Here is a 19449-nt window from a genome sequence, read left to right on the forward strand (position 1 = left end):
GTTTGCATGGCTGTGTTTCGGTTTGAAGGGTGGGATATGGTGTGAATTTACAAGGTACAGAGGAATAACACCTGAGTCCTCAGGAATGGCAACGCATGGGGGGTATCATGGGCGAAACAGTATACTCTGTTATATCCATGGTACTGCTCATGTCTATAGGCGACGGTAACCACTTTCCATCAGGTGGGCCGTCAGCTTGGTTACCATTCTAAATTGTATAAAAAAAAATACACTTATTCTATTGTGATACTTATAGATGGTTGCATAGATTCCACTTATTTTTATCGACTTCTCAATATAAAGACAGTGCTGACTTTTAAAAAATGTAATGAATGATTAGTTATGTTTTGTAGTATCTACAAAAAAACTTTCTTATTTACCTAAAACGAGACGAGTGTAATAGATAGTTCTTTCTGAGAACTATTATGCACTATTATGTTTGTTTTTACATTTCAATAACCTTCTGTGTACAATAAAGAATAAAGATCATGGATACTGTTACTTAGTCTATGGTAGTGATGTAACTTATCTTGATTTTATTCTAATTTCCATGACTACTGTCTTTGTTGATTGGAGACATAGAAAATTAAGTTGTTTTAATTTTATATCTTTTTTATTATTAATTTTAAACGCTGTAAAGTGCATGAGTGACCTCATAATCTACCGCGTCTATCTTTGCAAAGTTCTAGATTTCACGATGTCGTAGACAAGGGAGATAATTAAGGACAATTTATATGAGAGTCTCTTGCACTTATTAATGTTAGAGTTGCAGCGGAATACGTACCTTGTTAGGAGTAGATATACATGGAAAGATGACCAGCGTGAAAGCAGTAGTAGCACTAAGTAGTATTGTACGCAATAGATTTAGTTCTTAGTCCAAGTAACTTGACAGTTTATTTATAATAAACACAGCACACGCTAAATACACGAAACTGTATTGTACCATTATATTAAAATATTGTTTAATTTGTAAATACAGTTTTTCAGACAAAAGTCAATTTACAGAACACGTCAAATATTAAGGTTACTAGGCAATCATATTTTTCTTTTCTATTTTCAAATTTCACTAAAGAGTTTATTAATACCTAGTTTTTTTTTTAACGAGTGATAATGGAATGGTAACCCCACCCGCGCTATCGGTATACACCGGCGGGGCACCAGTGAGGGATGACAGGTGAGGATCAAAAGACACGTCAGTTAGCCCATCGTGATGAATTGCACTAGAATTAACTACAATTGTTTCCAGGGAGAACCGCGTGGAGGTCGACCTGATAGGGAGTATTGCTGGCAAAGGATCAGTTAGACCGCATTACTAACACTCCCTTTCCCTCCATTAATGCTTAGTTTTCACCTTAACAATTAAATCAATAGAAGGTAAAATAACAATTTTATAAATTTTGCCTGAATGTATGTATGTTTGTTTCGGTATCAAGCGAAAAAGACTACACCAAAGATGTTTCTGAAGGTCCAATTTAAAGTTTTTTTTTTTTATACAACTTAGAATGTCAAACAAGCTGACGGCCCACCTGATGGAAAGTGGTAACCGTCGCCTATACGAGGTTTGTCCGGAAAGTACGTATAAAAGTTTTTTAAAAATTTTATTTTACAATTATTCAGGTAAATCAATTTTATCCCCTTCAAAGTACTCCCCCTGTGACATAATGCACTTGTGCCAACGCCGTTTCCACTGTGAGAAGGCTCCTTGAAAGTCCTCTGGTTGTAGGTTTCTCAGCTGCCCTGTCGTAGCTTTTTTTATCTCATTTATGTCCCCCAAATGCCGCCCCCGAAGTACCAATTTGGTTTTTGGGAACAAGAAGAAGTCACACGGGGCCAAATCCGGCGAATAGGGGGGGTGTTCGGTCACCGTAATGGAATTTTTACTCAAAAACTCACGGACAACAAGAGAGGTGTGGGCAGGGGCATTGTCGTGGTGAAGAATCCAACGCCCCTCTCGCGCCAATTCTGGACGAACTCGTGCCACACGAGCTTTGAGGCGTCTGAGCACATCGACGTAGAATTTTCCATCAACTGTCTGGCCTGGAGGGACGAATTCTTGATGGACAATCCCCCGAACATCGAAAAAAACAATCAACATTGTCTTGACATTTGAGCGGGATTTTCTTGATTTTTTTGTTCGTGGTTCCCCGGATGTCTTATCGAATTAGATCGGCAAAAATTTCACGGCCATTCTTGCCGAGTTTCGAGAGAAACTTGATTACGACGCGCTGCTCTTCAACGGAAGCGGGCTCCATGCCGACGGGGTTTCGTTAAGAGGTAACTTCACAGATGGCGTGACAAGCCAGTTCGCACCGCACGGCGGTCAGACCAGAACTGAAGCATTGTTAGGGACATAAGGAAGGGGTCCTGCGCTTACCTGGCCTCCCCACTCCTCTTTCTCGCATTCCAGAACACTTTTATACGAACTTTCCGGACAGACCTCGTAGACATGAGCAGTACCATGCACATAATAGAGTATACTGTTTCGCCCATGACACCCCTCATGCGTTGCCATTCCTGAGGACTCAGGTGTTATTCCTCTGTACCCAGTAAATTCACGCCATATCGCACCCTTCAAACCGAAACACAGCCATGCAAACACAACTGCTTCACGGTTGAAACACGAATGGGATATGTTATCTTGAACTATTTTATTGTTAATTTTACTTCTATAATCCATGCATAAAATATTGGATACTGTATCCAAAGAACCAAGGGTTTTAAAAACTAAATAATTTGAGGCAATCTTATTTCATGATAGTTAAAATGGCAAACTAGCTGACGGCATTCCTGACAGAATCATATTTTTATTTTATTAAAACATAGTTCTGAAGACTCCTAATCCTGAAGTCAGAGACATGGTCTATAAACGCAATCGACCGAAATAACAACGTTCCACTATTAACGATTTTTTTTTTGTAATGGATGGTAACAGAATGGTAACCCCGCCTGCATCGACCTCCACGCGGTTCCCCCTGGAAACCATCATGATTAATTCTTATCGAATTCATCATGGTGGGCTAACTGACCTGCATTCATCCTCACCTATCATCCTTCACTGGTGCCCCGCCGGTGTATACCGATAGCGCGGGCGGGGTTACTATTTCATTATCACCCATAAAAAACCCCGTCTGCACTAACAGTATACGCTGATGGATCACCAGTGAGGGATGATAGGTGAGAATGAAAAGGCAAGTCAGTTAGCCTATCGTGATGAATACACCTGTAAATCGGCATGAGGGTTTCCAAGGAAACCACGTGGAGGTCAACCTAACTGGATATATTGCTAGCATTGGGATTAGTAATACTCATTACTAACATTCTTAATGCCTCGCTTTTTTACGCTATGATTTAAGGATACGAGGTTTTAAGATCAATGAAACACATTACGGGAATGATTACTCCAATTTTTTTTTAATGGGTGAAAATGGAATAGCAGTCGCGCCTGCGCCATCGGTATATGCTAGCGAAACACCAGTGAGAGATGATAGGTGAGAATGAAAACAGGGCAGGTAGCCCATCGTGTCGAATTTAGTTAAAATTAATCAAGATGGTTTCCAGGAGGAACTGCGTGGAGGTCGACCTAATAGGGTATATTGCTAATAAAGAAATAGTTAAAAAAAAAAACTTATCTCATCAAACGATCGACTGCATGGAGATATGGTGGAGCCATCCCAGTTGCGGGCAATGCCGCACATATAACTGGCAATCTACAGACATGACCAGCATGCCTTATAATTTACCAAACTATGATATAATATATGAAGACAATTGTTTTATGTTTCGGCATTTTATAATTTTATTATATATTTCGGCCTTTAAACTGAAGCACAGCCATTCTGCACATCTGCTTCAATACAGAAACATGAATAGAGAAGACATAGGAACCTAAGCAGACAACTTTTATGCAGTCTCTTTCTGGTCGAAATCCATATCCAAAGCGCATATTTTGTTGAACATTATCCATTTATTTATTACAACATTATCGATTTTTAGTGCATATAATAACAATATGGCTTTTTTAATATTGGTCTTAAGTATGATAAGTTGAAAAAAGAATTAGTAACTGAAAAAAAATTAATTGACAGTTGAGAAAGTAGTGTTGCCCTCTTAATTTTTTTGGGGCTGATCTAGCTTTTTTTTCTTATCTAACCCCCATTAACATTAAGTCAGTTTTAAATCTAGAAAGCATTTATTTGAAAAAATGTCAAAGAAATAACACTCAATCATGCTAGCTTCTAAAGCTTTTGAGGAAAAAATCAATGGCCTCATGGAGTCAGTAATCATCTTTCTGATAAGTCTTATTTGTAATAGTTTATATCTATTTATAATTTTTGTGATATAAACAAATGTACATCTGTCTTAAGTATTGCATTTTATTCGAATAATACTGTTGTATGAAAAACATGTTCCTGAATTCCTGATAGCTATTATAACAACTTAGTCGTTAACCATTTAGTCAAAAAACTTGATACTATGCTGACAACACCACTAAAAAAACTTTTTTACTATTTGTTTAATCGCTTTCCTTTAGTATAAAAATATTTATAAAATAACAGTCTAATACTTTGTAAATACTTAAATAGAAAATGAATCTAGAATTAAGTACAAATAATAGCCGATCGATATGTGAAGGCTGTTTAAGTATAGATCGTAAATTGACACCAATCTGTGATGATGAAACTCGAAGTTTTTACACGTACCTAGTAGATCAGATGGTAAGTTTTTAAATATTTTTTTCCTATTTGAAAATAGAACCCAGATCCCAGATTAATAAAAAATAATTTATAGTTCCTTATGAAAGCCATAGATTATGTACTTTGTTGATTTACAGTTTATAACTCTTGTTTTAAATATTGTTTTGCCCGCCTTTTAAAATTTGTTTTAATTGTTAGTTTAGGATTTAGTTTAAATATATTCCAAGTTTTCTTAATATTCAGCCAGGAAAACCCAGTCCAGCCCTGGCATTTAAACATGATCAAGTAACAAACGTCTGTAAAAATTAAGGGTATCCACTGACCAAACTTTCACATTTATAATATTAGTTTGGAAACTTCTGTTTTGATTTATATTAACCTAATAATGTCTTACTACTGGTTATCAATCTCTTCCCAAAAAAAAAAAATAAGCTACTCTACAAAATTTAGGATAATTTCCTAAACTTTGTAACAACCATGTAAAATTTATTATTTTTTCTAACAAACTTGTTTTTTTTTTCCTCAACTAAATCGCACTCAGTTATTAATATCATACATCCAAAATTAAAACATGATGATTTATGTAAATATCTGTTATGTTTCAAGGACCATATTAACCATGGTGTACTCTTGTGCTGGGAATGCATGGCTAATATGAGGAGGATGCTCAACTTCAGAAGACAAGTGCAAACGGCCAGAAACCACATCATAAGATATATGGTGAGACTTCTTTTAATACTACATAAAATGGCAAACAAGCTAATGGGCCACCTGGTGGAAAGTGTTAGTAATAGGGGGGTAAGTTCCCATTGCTATCAATAAAACCCCATCAAGTCAAGATCCACTGGGTTCCCCCTGGAAACTACCATGACTAATTTATCGTTGAATTTATCAGGATGGGCTAACTGACCTGCCTTTTCATCCTCACCTATCACATCTCACTGGTATCCCGTCAGTGTATACCAATAGCGTAGGCGGGGTTACAATACCATTTTCACCAATTCAAAAAAAACTTGCATCTATAAACTTGCATCTTGCATAGATGTAAACAGCACCATGGACATGTCAGAATGCACTGTATTACACCTCATGCATTCCTGACAACTAAGTTGTTATAATTCAATACCTAATAATTTTATTACCATAATGGATTGTTCCTTATACTTTGAAACATGGCTACAGTGACTCTGAGAATTTTACTAGTAATAGAGCCCTAAGTTCCTTTTATAGAAATCTCTTAAAGGGAAAGACCTTTATATTTTTTACTATTTAAATTAGTAATAGAGAGTGGATGCCAAATACCAGATGATGGAGCATGAGGTATCTTCCATTTAGATGTACCTTCCTTGGACCCCTTGGAACCAATGATATTAAGAAGGTGATTGAAAATTAATGGATATGAAAAGAGAAGGATTGAAGGCATTGTGGAATTCATCATCACTCTTAGCCTTCCCCAATGCCTTGGCCAGAAGTTATGTTGAAATTCATAATATAAACTTGTCCATATTACTTCCTAATTTTTTTTTAAATTATATAATTTCCCAATGCACTACGCCAAGGCAGCGTACCCAAGATACTGGCAACATTACCTCTTTGGACTGTTAAACTAATCTTTTGGGCAAAGTAGCTACCAGCTCTCGGGTTACCAGTAACCTCGATGAGCTTATGTTAGGCACTGCAATGTCTGATAATTCTAAAAATATATTAACTTCCTAATCAATTAATATGTATGTATATATACAATTAAATATTATATAATTAATGTATAAACTGAAGTCTGTCTAGTTCTTTTTTATTTGTAAATTGTCCCAATATTGTACACCACTCTACTCGTTGACATTGATGCTCCTTTCCACTTTGGGTGTTGCTAGAAGAGAACTCTTGCAGAGTTAAGCTCCCCTTTGTACATTTACTTACCTCTGTCATACGTTTATGTATTATTAGTGTGTACAAATATTAAATAAATAAATAAATAATATTCTCTTATTTCAACTTTCAGCTACAAGAAATGGTACTGCTTCCACTTACAAGATTATCTGTAAAAAATAATAACATTATATATGATGTCACAGAGACAGAAAATGAATCAAAACAACAGAACCATATATACAACTCAGACACAACAAATAATCCAAACAGAACCCAAAACTCAGATATTGATTTAAAAACTAAAAACTCAGTGGGCAATATTGAATGCATTCAAAACTCAGTGCAACCGTTGACATTTCTAAAGGTGGAAAGACAGGATGATGAGTTCGTTGATATGAATGGGTTCTTCGTGGATGAGAACTATGAGGATGTTATAGAAAATAATGATGAGAAAGTTACAGAGGTAAGAATAATATATGTTTGCTCAAATTGTAAGCGAAAAAGTATACCAAAAAATTTTAAACTTGAATAACATTGCATTTCTCTGTATTGTCGCAGAGTGCAAACGGCCTCCCCCTCCGTACCCACTTAAATGTCAAATTTATCTATATATAAAGTTTAGTGTAGGACAACCTCTCACTAGATGGGATGACAAACTCAAATAAATTCACAATAAATCAGTAGCAGGTAACTAAGTGACTATCAGTCGATAGATAATGACTGCAATGATGAATATGATGATATATAAATTGTCGCAAATTATAAATAGTTTGATAAAATACCACCGGCTACTGTTCAGACAATACAGTGGCATTCACATACATATGAATGTCTCTTCTATTCAGTCTGTGTTTTTTCAACCTATTTATAATTTAGGATTTCTAAACACTGGATTACACAATAAAATCGTTTTCTAGATACATTATCCCTACCATATGCATAAAATGAGAGCAAGATAGCAACATATTACTTCTTCTTGCTCATATAATAATGAAAAGGTATTTGTGTATAGATTTATTTTCTTTTTATTCAGAGAGCCAGATTGAGAATAACTCACTGTAGTTTTTTCATCATCAGTTACTGTATAATTAATAAATAAATAATAATAACAAAATAAGCAAAATAAAATACATCACATAATGTCATATATATTTGTTATTAGCTTCAATATTTATTTATCTTTTTAGATGATATTAAAGTCGGACTCTTTTGAATATGGAGAACCAAAACATAAACCTAAAAAAACGAGAAAAACCAGGCGGAAAACTAATGAGGATGAGTTCAATGAATCGGACGACGAGCCCTTAAAAAAGAAGACAGAAGATAAAAAATACAAACCGAGGGGTAGAAGAAAAAAGAAGGAAACAGGTTAATATTTGTACTATAATAGTCATTAATACAAAATAAGACCTATTATCTAAATTTAAATAATTGGATTTTTGCTCTATAAAATGTCTACAGCTTTTTTTTCTTTCAGATCAAGACGAGAAAGTGGACAGACGCAAGCATCCGCGTCCGAAGCGCGAAAAGCCGGCGGGCGTGGTGAGCAACGCGCGGGTCGACAACAAGCTGCGGCAGCTCAACGTGCCCAGCGGACAGCTCGAGATGGTGCTGCTCACCTGGGAGGAGGTCATACACACGCTCACACGCAACGTCACAATACTTAATATATAAATAACATGACAGTGAAATTACTAGGCACAATGACTTACCTCTGTCCCATTTGTGTTGTTCGTGCCATGCAAACACAACTGCTTCACGGTTGAAGCAGTTGTGTTTGCATGGCTGTGTTTCGGTTTGAAGGGTGGAATATGGCGTGAATTTACTGGGTACAGAGGAATAACACCTGAGTCTTCAGGAATGGCAACGCATGGGGGGTATCATGGACGAAACAGTGAAACAGTATACTCTGTTATGTCCATGGTACTGCTCATGTCTATAGGCGACGGTTACCACTTTCCATCAGGTAGAACGTCAGTTTGTTTGCCATTCTAAGTTGTATAAAAAAAAAATAACACTGTAGTTCTCGAGAATGACGATGTGTGAAAGACATCAGCAGACAATGTACTCTGTGGTGTCCATGGTATTCAAGTCTATAGACGACCTTTACCGCTTTCTAACTAGTGGGCCCTCAGCATGTTTATCAATAAGAGAAATATCTCTGCATTGTACGGGAATCAAATCCGTAGCCATCGGTAGAATACAACGTGATGAAAGGTCTCTTGCCATCTCTCAGATTCATTTGGTTCAGTAAATTTCATGTTACTACTATTATAAATGCAAAAATTGTGGAGATAGGTGGATGTTTCTTACTCTTTCACACAAAAAGTACTGAACACTGAAATTTAATTAAATGTGTTACTTTTTATTTATATCGATTGAAATAAAACAAACACCAAAATGTTAGGCGGAGCAAACCGCAACGCTTTAGTGAGAATCAAAATGGTTAAGCTGTTTCTAAGATTTGCATGCACAAACGTACAAACAAAAATTCTAAAATTCATTGTTTTGGGTTGTATTGCATTCATAAAGTCCAAACTTATTATTATGGGGGAGGGCCCCCATAATAATTTTCCTTATATATCTTCCATATACAGACAGTGACCAGTTACGTGTAGACCAGTATATTTCAACTAACGTGAACGAACTCGGTATATAGCTAGTTCTACATAAATAAATTACTTTATAATAGATCAATATAACTGCCCATCCATATATAGGTGGAAGCTGAACGTCAGCAGGCTCTGACATCGGTGGTGTTCACGCGACACGAGTACCGCTGCTACGACTGCGTGCTCGGCTTCAATTACAGGTTCAAGTTGGAGAACCACATGAAGAAACACGACCCGGTATGAACTCATCATGTTATTCTTTGATTATCCACTATGTGCAGCAAGGAATGCTAAATAGAGACCACTTCCATAGATTGTTTTAACGAACCGTCTTAAAATCACCAGCAATTGTCAACTCTCTTACTAATATAATAAAATTCTACCTAGACAATGTTTGTAGATGGGGAGTCGTATTAAGAAAAAATAGTATGGTAGGTTATAGAACCAACAAATGCCGGAACAATATTTTTTTTAGGAAGTTTGTCTATCTATATTTTTATTCTGGCATCACGCAAAAACTGCTACACTAAATTGGATGCGGTTTTCACAGTTGTATTCCTGAAGATCTAACTTCAAATCTGGTATATGAATTATCTTGATATGCACTATCTAAAAGTGCGGTATATTTCATTTATTTGCTTTCTTATTTTAGTTCTGTTCTGACAAACTTTTTGAATAATTATAAAAAAAAATCAGAAACTAACTTATTTGGACGAATTTTTAAGTACTTTGATGGTCTGAAATAAGTAATTCCGAATTACGATATCAATACCTAGGTATCTATTTTTCATATAAGAAACCTAATAAAGCTACATCTAAATAAGGTCATTTCAATTTCTGAATCCTCTTCGAGAGCTGAACTCGATCGACTCGGATTTTATTTACCGTTGTCATCCATAGAATAATAGTAGTTTTCATCAATAAATAATTAATTTTTATAACAAACTTATTATTCATACTTTATAAAATTCATTGACTAAACTGAGTTTTGGGTGCATTCAAAATTGCCGACTGAGTTTTTGGTTGTTACGTAATCAACATCTGAGTTTTCGGTTCCGTATGAGTTATATGTTGTATCTATGTTGGGTTTTGTTGTTTTAACTCGTTTTCTACATGTGTAATTCATTATCATATATATTTCTTTTTACTTTTTAATTTCTAAAATAAATACGATTAAATCTTTAACGTTGGCGTAATCGGAATGTACTTATTGTACTGTACGGCCAGGACAAAAGTTAGTTAACTCAAGCTGTTAAGTTAGTTTTTGATACAAGAATAATTTTAAAATATCTCCAGATTTCAATTAATCGTTGCGTGGACATTACTACTGTTTTATTTCATCGAGAGACGTAATTTATCGTTTTTTTTTTTTTTTTTTTTAATAATAAAGCGTCTTTCAAACGAATAGGAGAAAAGTTAATAGTGTGCATGTGCGCGTGCGCAGGCGGCGGGCGAGCTGGCGTGCGGCGTGTGCGGCGTGCGCTGCCGCCACGCGCACGCGCTCGCCGCGCACCGCCGCCGCCACCGCCTCAGGTACGGGACATACGCACGCACGGCTGACTGACAGATGGGGACTGGGGGGAATATTGGCACGCAGGGGAAACTGAAGGCTGATTGAGAATTGGAACTTTTTTACAGAATAAAAATTGAATGGCAACCCCAATCTGTGCTGTTAAAAAAAGCTGGCCAGGTATAGTGTGAGATAATCGGCGAGGACGAAGTCAGATCGGCAGCCTCTCATGATAAATTCACCAGAAATTAACACCGATGATTTCGAGAATGTGTAGATGTAATGTGTGATGTGATGTGATGTGTCATCAGAAGGTTGCGTGTTCAAATCACGTCGGGGTCACCGATGTAGTTATTTGGAGGAAATATGTAACAACCAACTTGATTATATTATTGATTTTCATATAATGAGAGAATGACAGCAGAAATGAATGTGAGAAGTAAACGTCGCTGTCATGTCTGTATGTCCAGTGCGAAAGATAGAAAGAGGTTAGAGTACAATTAAATTAACCTACTTGATGGAAAAGAAAGTAATGATGCTGACAAGTGGCTATGAGATGAATATTTACAATATTTACAAACGCCACAGATGTACCGCGTGGAGATTGACATAGCCGAGAATATTTAGTATCGACCGGCTTTATTACAATACATTACTAATACGACTACTAACAATAACAGTACTCTAAACCTCTTAAGGACAGTGGAGGATGGACGGTAATTGTGAAGCGACTGGGGGAGTGGATGCTTTTTTTTTATATACAACTTAGAATGGCCAACAAACTGACGGCCCACCTGTTGGAAAGTGGTAACCGTCCCCTATAGACACGAGCTACTGCTCGTGTCTATAGGGACATATCAGAGTATACTGTTTCGCTCATGATACCCCCCATGCATTGCCATTCCTGAGGACTCAGGTGTTATTCCTCTGTACCCTGTAAATTCACCAGGCTGATGAAAATGTGGGTTGCTAATTAGTTGAAATATAATCGCAGAGACACGCTTTCTTGTCCGAGTGTCAAATGGAAGAGAGCGAGAATCAACGACAATCCTAGTTACATTTTTTTACTAGATCATAGACTATAAGAAACTGAGATCCTGGCCATTAGGAATAAATTATGATTAATTGAGCTAAATAGATTTAGACAAGTTAAAGCATATAATATAGCGTAAACATGCAGTGCGTGAGGAATAGGAGATAGTAAAGCCTGTAAAAATGAATGCATTATCCTTTAAAATTTGTTCTCCGGCGATATAAAGTTACGTGTCCTGCGGTACAGATGGCGCTGCGTGTCGTGCGGCGGTACGTGGTCGCGCGCGGCGGTGGCGGCCGACCACCACGCGCGCGTCCACGGCGCGCCTGCGCCCACGCACACGTGCGCCGCCTGCGGACACCGCGCCACGTACGTACGGGCACACACACGCACACGCTAACACATACACAAACACACGCACACACAGAGAAATTTAGAGACATACATACAGAGAGAGACACATACAGAAGGAGACAGAGACACACACAAAAGGAGACATAGAGAGAGAGAGACACATACACACACACGCAATGCCCGCATCCACACATATGTGCGTCGCCTGTGAATACCGCACCACGCACGTACATACACGTGCGCACGGACACACATATACACATGCATGCACTCACACACACGTTATTTTTTATAATGTCAATATTAAGAAGAGCATTTATCTCTACAGATCATTAGGTAAACTCCGGAACCACATTAAGAATCACGCGGAACGCCAGAAGTGCGAACTGTGCGGGAAAACATTCAGAGACCGCGCCTCGCTACGGACGCATCTCTTGTAAGTATGTCCACTTATGGCAATAAGTGTGTACATATCCAATTATAATTCTCTATGTACCAAAGATATTTCTAGCCCCCTGTTCTTCTGTCCGGGTATAAATACAGCAACATGGCCGGCAATGACCCCCCCCCCCTCAGCCCCTCTACCGCGGAACCATCGTCTCGCGCAACAAAACGATCACACCGCACAACGTCCTCGCCGGTTGGAATGAAAACCCCTGACACACCGCACACGATCAGGTTTACGCCTGGGCGCGTCTCTTTCTCTCTTTCGTTACAACCAACCAACTCGCGACGGGAATTGAAGCGCGATGGCCTGAGCCGAGGTCCGAACCGCTCTATCCGCATCGATAAGAGTCGACACTGTCGCTCCCTTCTAGCTTGGAGTGCCATCTGCGCTCGCTCCTGCTCGGCATGCCCGATGAAGCTGTCAAAACCATCTGGAGCCAACAGCAATATCAACTCGAAAAAAAAGCTACTAAGTCAGTCGTAGTTTGAGCGTCGAACGATCAACACTTAACTTCGAGTTGCGATCTACACTTAACTTTGAGTTGCGATCAACACTTTTAGTTGCGATTAACACTTAACTTCGAGTTGGGATCAACACTTCGAGTTGCGATTGATTCGCCACACCCACTACACAGCAGCTATTAAGTATCTGTTACATACGGGTTTGAACAGGAGAGCGAATTTTGATCGCGTTTAAAATAGAATTTTACGTCACTGTTTCACTGTTTAAACTGTAAATGAACACATATGGACTTGCGCAAAATAAGACCTTTTTTCAACAAATGTATGTATATTAAAACAAATCAGTTGTATTATGAGCGTGTACGTGGCGCAGCATCCACCGCGGCGAGAAGGAGCACGCGTGCCCGCGCTGCGGCAAGCGCTTCCTGTTCAAGAAGGCCATGCAGCTGCACCTCGTCACGCACGACGCGCCCGCGCACCTCTACTGCCACCAGGTGCGCTCTGCATTCACTAATGACAAAAAGGAAACTGATCGACCTCACTTCATCCTCACTTGTCATCGCTCACTAGTACTATTGGTAACTGTCATATTTTTGATGTAATAACTACCAATTTAACCTACGTGTAATTAGAGAATTGTATTGAGAAAGTTCGACTAGTTTCGGAATCATTTCGTGATCCTTAATCACGAGCGGCTGTGATACGAGCGCGAGCCTGACTGCGCCAGCCTGACCTGTAGTTATTACTTTAAAATTTAATATGTGCTTACGAAACTTAACAAAAACAAGTCACCTTTTTAAGTATTAAAAAAAACATCTCTTCATTCTTTCATAGTGCGACATGAACTTCAAGAACCGCATGTCGTACTATCAGCACATGCGCTACAACCTGCGGCACATCGACCCGGCGCGGCTCAAGCACGAGTGCGGCGCCTGCGGCAAGCGGTTCGCGAAGGCGGCGCGGCTGCAGGAGCACCGCGCCGCCGTCCATCTGAAGGCCACGCCCGTGCGCTGCCCCGTGCCCGGCTGCGGGTTTGTGAGTATTGTTGTAGGCTATAGTGCGAGTTGAACTTTATGAACCACTAGTCTTGAATTATGTTGTTTTGCATTTGAAAACTAAGTCTGTGGTTTGTCTCGTGCTAAGGTGTGATTTTGTATTTATTTACAAAAAATAATATGCTATAGTGCGAGTTGAACTTTGTGAATCCCAACTCGCACTACTACTAATTAAATAGCTTATAACGTTGTCTATCTGAAGGTCATGCCTGTATCGATTAAAAAGAAAAGTATATATGTATATAAATGCTATAATTCGAGTTAAAATTCTACGTCACGACTGGCTCATCTATCACACTTGTAAATAAGTGCTGTTCGTGAGGACGGGTCTGGTTATATTATATTTGCTTGTTTATTTTCGTTTAAAAATACATATTTACCAGAGGGAGACTTTGTACAAAAGTCGATTGCTTGGGTACCTCTGTCCCATTCGTGTTTCTACCGTGAAGCAGTTGTGTTTGCATGGCTGTGTTTCGGTTTGAAGGGTGGGATATGGCGTGAATTTACAGGGTACAGAGGAATAACACCTTAATCCTCAGGAATGGCAACGCATGGGGAGTATCATGGGCGAAACATTATACTCTGTAATGTCCATGGCACTGCTCATGTCTATAGGCGACGGTTACCACTTTCCATCAGGTGGGCCGTCAGCTTGTTTGCCATTCTAAGTTGTATAAAAAAAAACATATAAATAGAATTCAATGCTAATTATAATCACAATACTCATCCAAATGTAAAATTATTTTGTACATGACCATTTGAAAAGAGTAACTGTTGAGTTTCTCATGGATTTTTCTCAGCAGATAGCATCATCTCGAATTCAGTAGTAAAATCATAAAATATTAACAATTTGTAACAGATTGTAAATAAGTCTATTTGCTTAAAGACTATTTTTATTCTATTCTTCTATTTATAATATTATTTTTAATGTGGACTATAGTGGGAGTTGAACTGCATCTCAACTCCCACTATAGTCGAATCACAAGCGAGCTACAGCCGCCGACTGCGTTGCAGGCGTGCGCCTCGCGCGCGGCGCTGCGCGCGCACAGCCGCGGCGCGCACCGCGGCGCGCGGCCGCCTCGCAACCACGTGTGCCACGCGTGCGGCAAGGCGTACACGGTGAGTACAGGCACAGCACCGGCGGCCGCCTCGCAACCACGTGTGCCACGCGTGCGGCAAGGCGTACACGGTGAGTACAGGCACAGCACCGGCGGCCGCCTCGCAACCACGTGTGCCACGCGTGCGGCAAGGCGTACACGGTGAGTACAGGCACAGCACCGGCGGCCGCCTCGCAACCACGTGTGCCACGCGTGCGGCAAGGCGTACACGGTGAGTACAGGCACAGCACCGGCGGCCGCCTCGCAACCACGTGTGCCACGCGTGCGGCAAGGCGTACACGGTGAGTACAGGCACAGCACCGGCGGCCGCCTCGCAACCACGTGTGCCACGCGTGCGGCAAGGCGTACACGGTGAGTACAGGCACAGCACCGGCGGCCGCCTCGCAACCACGTGTGCCACGCGTGCGGCAAGGCGTACACGGTGAGTACAGGCACAGCACCGGCGGCCGCCTCGCAACCACGTGTGCCACGCGTGCGGCAAGGCGTACACGGTGAGTACAGGCACAGCACCGGCGGCCGCCTCGCAACCACGTGTGCCACGCGTGCGGCAAGGCGTACACGGTGAGTACAGGCACAGCACCGGCGGCCGCCTCGCAACCACGTGTGCCACGCGTGCGGCAAGGCGTACACGGTGAGTACAGGCACAGCACCGGCGGCCGCCTCGCAACCACGTGTGCCACGCGTGCGGCAAGGCGTACACGGTGAGTACAGGCACAGCACCGGCGGCCGCCTCGCAACCACGTGTGCCACGCGTGCGGCAAGGCGTACACGGTGAGTACAGGCACAGCACCGGCGGCCGCCTCGCAACCACGTGTGCCACGCGTGCGGCAAGGCGTACACGGTGAGTACAGGCACAGCACCGGCGGCCGCCTCGCAACCACGTGTGCCACGCGTGCGGCAAGGCGTACACGGTGAGTACAGGCACAGCACCGGCGGCCGCCTCGCAACCACGTGTGCCACGCGTGCGGCAAGGCGTACACGGTGAGTACAGGCACAGCACCGGCGGCCGCCTCGCAACCACGTGTGCCACGCGTGCGGCAAGGCGTACACGGTGAGTACAGGCACAGCACCGGCGGCCGCCTCGCAACCACGTGTGCCACGCGTGCGGCAAGGCGTACACGGTGAGTACAGGCACAGCACCGGCGGCCGCCTCGCAACCACGTGTGCCACGCGTGCGGCAAGGCGTACACGGTGAGTACAGGCACAGCACCGGCGGCCGCCTCGCAACCACGTGTGCCACGCGTGCGGCAAGGCGTACACGGTGAGTACAGGCACAGCACCGGCGGCCGCCTCGCAACCACGTGTGCCACGCGTGCGGCAAGGCGTACACGGTGAGTACAGGCACAGCACCGGCGGCCGCCTCGCACCACGTGTGCCACGCGTGCGGCAAGGCGTACACGGTGAGTACAGGCACAGCACCGGCGGCCGCCTCGCAACCACGTGTGCCACGCGTGCGGCAAGGCGTACACGGTGAGTACAGGCACAGCACCGGCGGCCGCCTCGCAACCACGTGTGCCACGCGTGCGGCAAGGCGTACACGGTGAGTACAGGCACAGCACCGGCGGCCGCCTCGCAACCACGTGTGCCACGCGTGCGGCAAGGCGTACACGGTGAGTACAGGCACAGCACCGGCGGCCGCCTCGCAACCACGTGTGCCACGCGTGCGGCAAGGCGTACACGGTGAGTACAGGCACAGCACCGGCGGCCGCCTCGCAACCACGTGTGCCACGCGTGCGGCAAGGCGTACACGGTGAGTACAGGCACAGCACCGGCGGCCGCCTCGCAACCACGTGTGCCACGCGTGCGGCAAGGCGTACACGGTGAGTACAGGCACAGCACCGGCGGCCGCCTCGCAACCACGTGTGCCACGCGTGCGGCAAGGCGTACACGGTGAGTACAGGCACAGCACCGGCGGCCGCCTCGCAACCACGTGTGCCACGCGTGCGGCAAGGCGTACACGGTGAGTACAGGCACAGCACCGGCGGCCGCCTCGCAACCACGTGTGCCACGCGTGCGGCAAGGCGTACACGGTGAGTACAGGCACAGCACCGGCGGCCGCCTCGCAACCACGTGTGCCACGCGTGCGGCAAGGCGTACACGGTGAGTACAGGCACAGCACCGGCGGCCGCCTCGCAACCACGTGTGCCACGCGTGCGGCAAGGCGTACACGGTGAGTACAGGCACAGCACCGGCGGCCGCCTCGCAACCACGTGTGCCACGCGTGCGGCAAGGCGTACACGGTGAGTACAGGCACAGCACCGGCGGCCGCCTCGCAACCACGTGTGCCACGCGTGCGGCAAGGCGTACACGGTGAGTACAGGCACAGCACCGGCGGCCGCCTCGCAACCACGTGTGCCACGCGTGCGGCAAGGCGTACACGGTGAGTACAGGCACAGCACCGGCGGCCGCCTCGCAACCACGTGTGCCACGCGTGCGGCAAGGCGTACACGGTGAGTACAGGCACAGCACCGGCGGCCGCCTCGCAACCACGTGTGCCACGCGTGCGGCAAGGCGTACACGGTGAGTACAGGCACAGCACCGGCGGCCGCCTCGCAACCACGTGTGCCACGCGTGCGGCAAGGCGTACACGGTGAGTACAGGCACAGCACCGGCGGCCGCCTCGCAACCACGTGTGCCACGCGTGCGGCAAGGCGTACACGGTGAGTACAGGCACAGCACCGGCGGCCGCCTCGCAACCACGTGTGCCACGCGTGCGGCAAGGCGTACACGGTGAGTACAGGCACAGCACCGGCGGCCGCCTCGCAACCACGTGTGCCACGCGTGCGGCAAGGCGTACACGGTGAGTACAGGCACAGCACCGGCGGCCGCCCGGGGACCGCACACCAGTACCATTAGCACCGTGGACGCTGTACTCTGCAGTGTCCACGGTGCTACTTGTATTCATGTTTAGATTTTTTTGTTTACATTCAACTTCTGTATCTCTTTATTCCAGACAAAAAAGACTCTAGAAGGCCACATGCGCAGCCACACGGGCGAGCGGCCGTTCAAGTGCGCCCAGTGCCCCTCCACCTTCGGCTACGAGGCGGCCCTGTATAACCACAACAAACTAGTTCACCTCAAAGTCAAGGTTTGCTTGAAATTCAAAATAATCTTTATTCCGAAAGATGAAATTCAAAATAATTGGCTATTGACCAATCGTATAATATCAGCTGTAATGGATTTTTCCTTACATAATCTGTGAAAATGGAATGGTAACCAGCACTATATGCATACACTGGCGATTTCGACAAGAATTAAATTGAAATCCATCTCATTCTCACCCATTAAAATAAAACTTAATACCCCTACATAAGTATCTTTTTACAGAGTGGTCGCGGACGACAGGCCTCGTCCACAGTCCCCGCAGCACCGCTAGTGGAGGCCCCAGCGACGCTAGAGCCCCCGGTACCACTAATGCCCCCGCTGCTACCCCTGGGCTCGTACCTTCAAGGCCGCCCTCGAAGTCCCACCTAGCACAACAATATCACATGCCCAAAAAAATAACTATAGACTAATTAAATTATTTTCATATTGAATACACTATTTTTTTAAATAAATAGATTTTATTTTTGATTATCTTTCATTACTAGCATAATATTATACTAGCGACCCGCCCCGGCTGCGAACGGGTGCAATGCTGATACTAAATACCGCCGCCGGCCTCCCGGCCGGTACCGCCGCAACCGCTATGTCCCTGCATTTTAAATCTGTAATATCTTCGAAAGCATGTAATTAAAATGAATATTTTATACGGCCATATGGATCTCTATTAAATGCATAATGTATTTAAGATACTTAATTGGATAAGGATTTTTTTTTTTTTTAATCTTTTATATCCTTTTTACGAAAAATAATGGCTTATTTATGAAGCGCTTTTAAGCAATACAGCATTAATCCTTATCTAATGAGGGGGCAAGGGTTTGTTACTAATGGAGACTGAGAATCCCATTGTTAGCAATATTCCCAACCAGGTCGACCTTCTCGCGGTTCCCCCTGGAAACTATCATGGTCAATTCCTGATGAATTCATCATGATGGGCTAACTGCCCTGTTTTCATTCTCATCTATCACCCTTCACTGGTGCTCCGCCAGCGAATCCCGTTAGCGCAGGCGGGGTTACCATACTATTTTCACTCATTAAAAAAAAATTCTGATACCTATGATAGTGCAAAGTGTATATAGCGGAAATACTTATATTCAAAGAATTTGTTCCCTGATATAGCTATATGAGTGTGACACTTAGTGTAATATTTAAACGATATTTAAAAAACCATTGAGTTGTCAGCACTAGGAATA

At 43.3% G+C, this 19449-nt stretch overlaps 1 protein-coding gene across 1 annotated transcript; it reads left to right on the forward strand.

Moving 5' to 3' along the window:
- The first annotated feature begins 4457 nt into the window (after positions 1-4457).
- On the forward strand, positions 4458-18712 carry LOC113516489 (zinc finger protein 311-like). The gene is made up of 14 exons (XM_052892395.1): positions 4458-4715; positions 5301-5414; positions 6694-7026; positions 7751-7931; positions 8041-8192; positions 9284-9412; positions 10620-10708; positions 11965-12087; positions 12401-12508; positions 13355-13475; positions 13816-14016; positions 15051-15155; positions 18108-18242; positions 18482-18712. Exons 1-14 carry the CDS (start codon positions 4587-4589, stop codon positions 18626-18628), a joined length of 2067 nt encoding a protein of 688 aa, XP_052748355.1. The 5' UTR covers positions 4458-4586; the 3' UTR covers positions 18629-18712.
- Positions 18713-19449: the final 737 nt, after the last annotated feature.

Source organism: Galleria mellonella, unplaced genomic scaffold (assembly GCF_026898425.1).
Source record: "Galleria mellonella isolate WM207_F2 unplaced genomic scaffold, CSIRO_AGI_GalMel_v1 utg158, whole genome shotgun sequence".
Taxonomy (NCBI): Eukaryota; Metazoa; Arthropoda; class Insecta; order Lepidoptera; family Pyralidae; genus Galleria; species Galleria mellonella.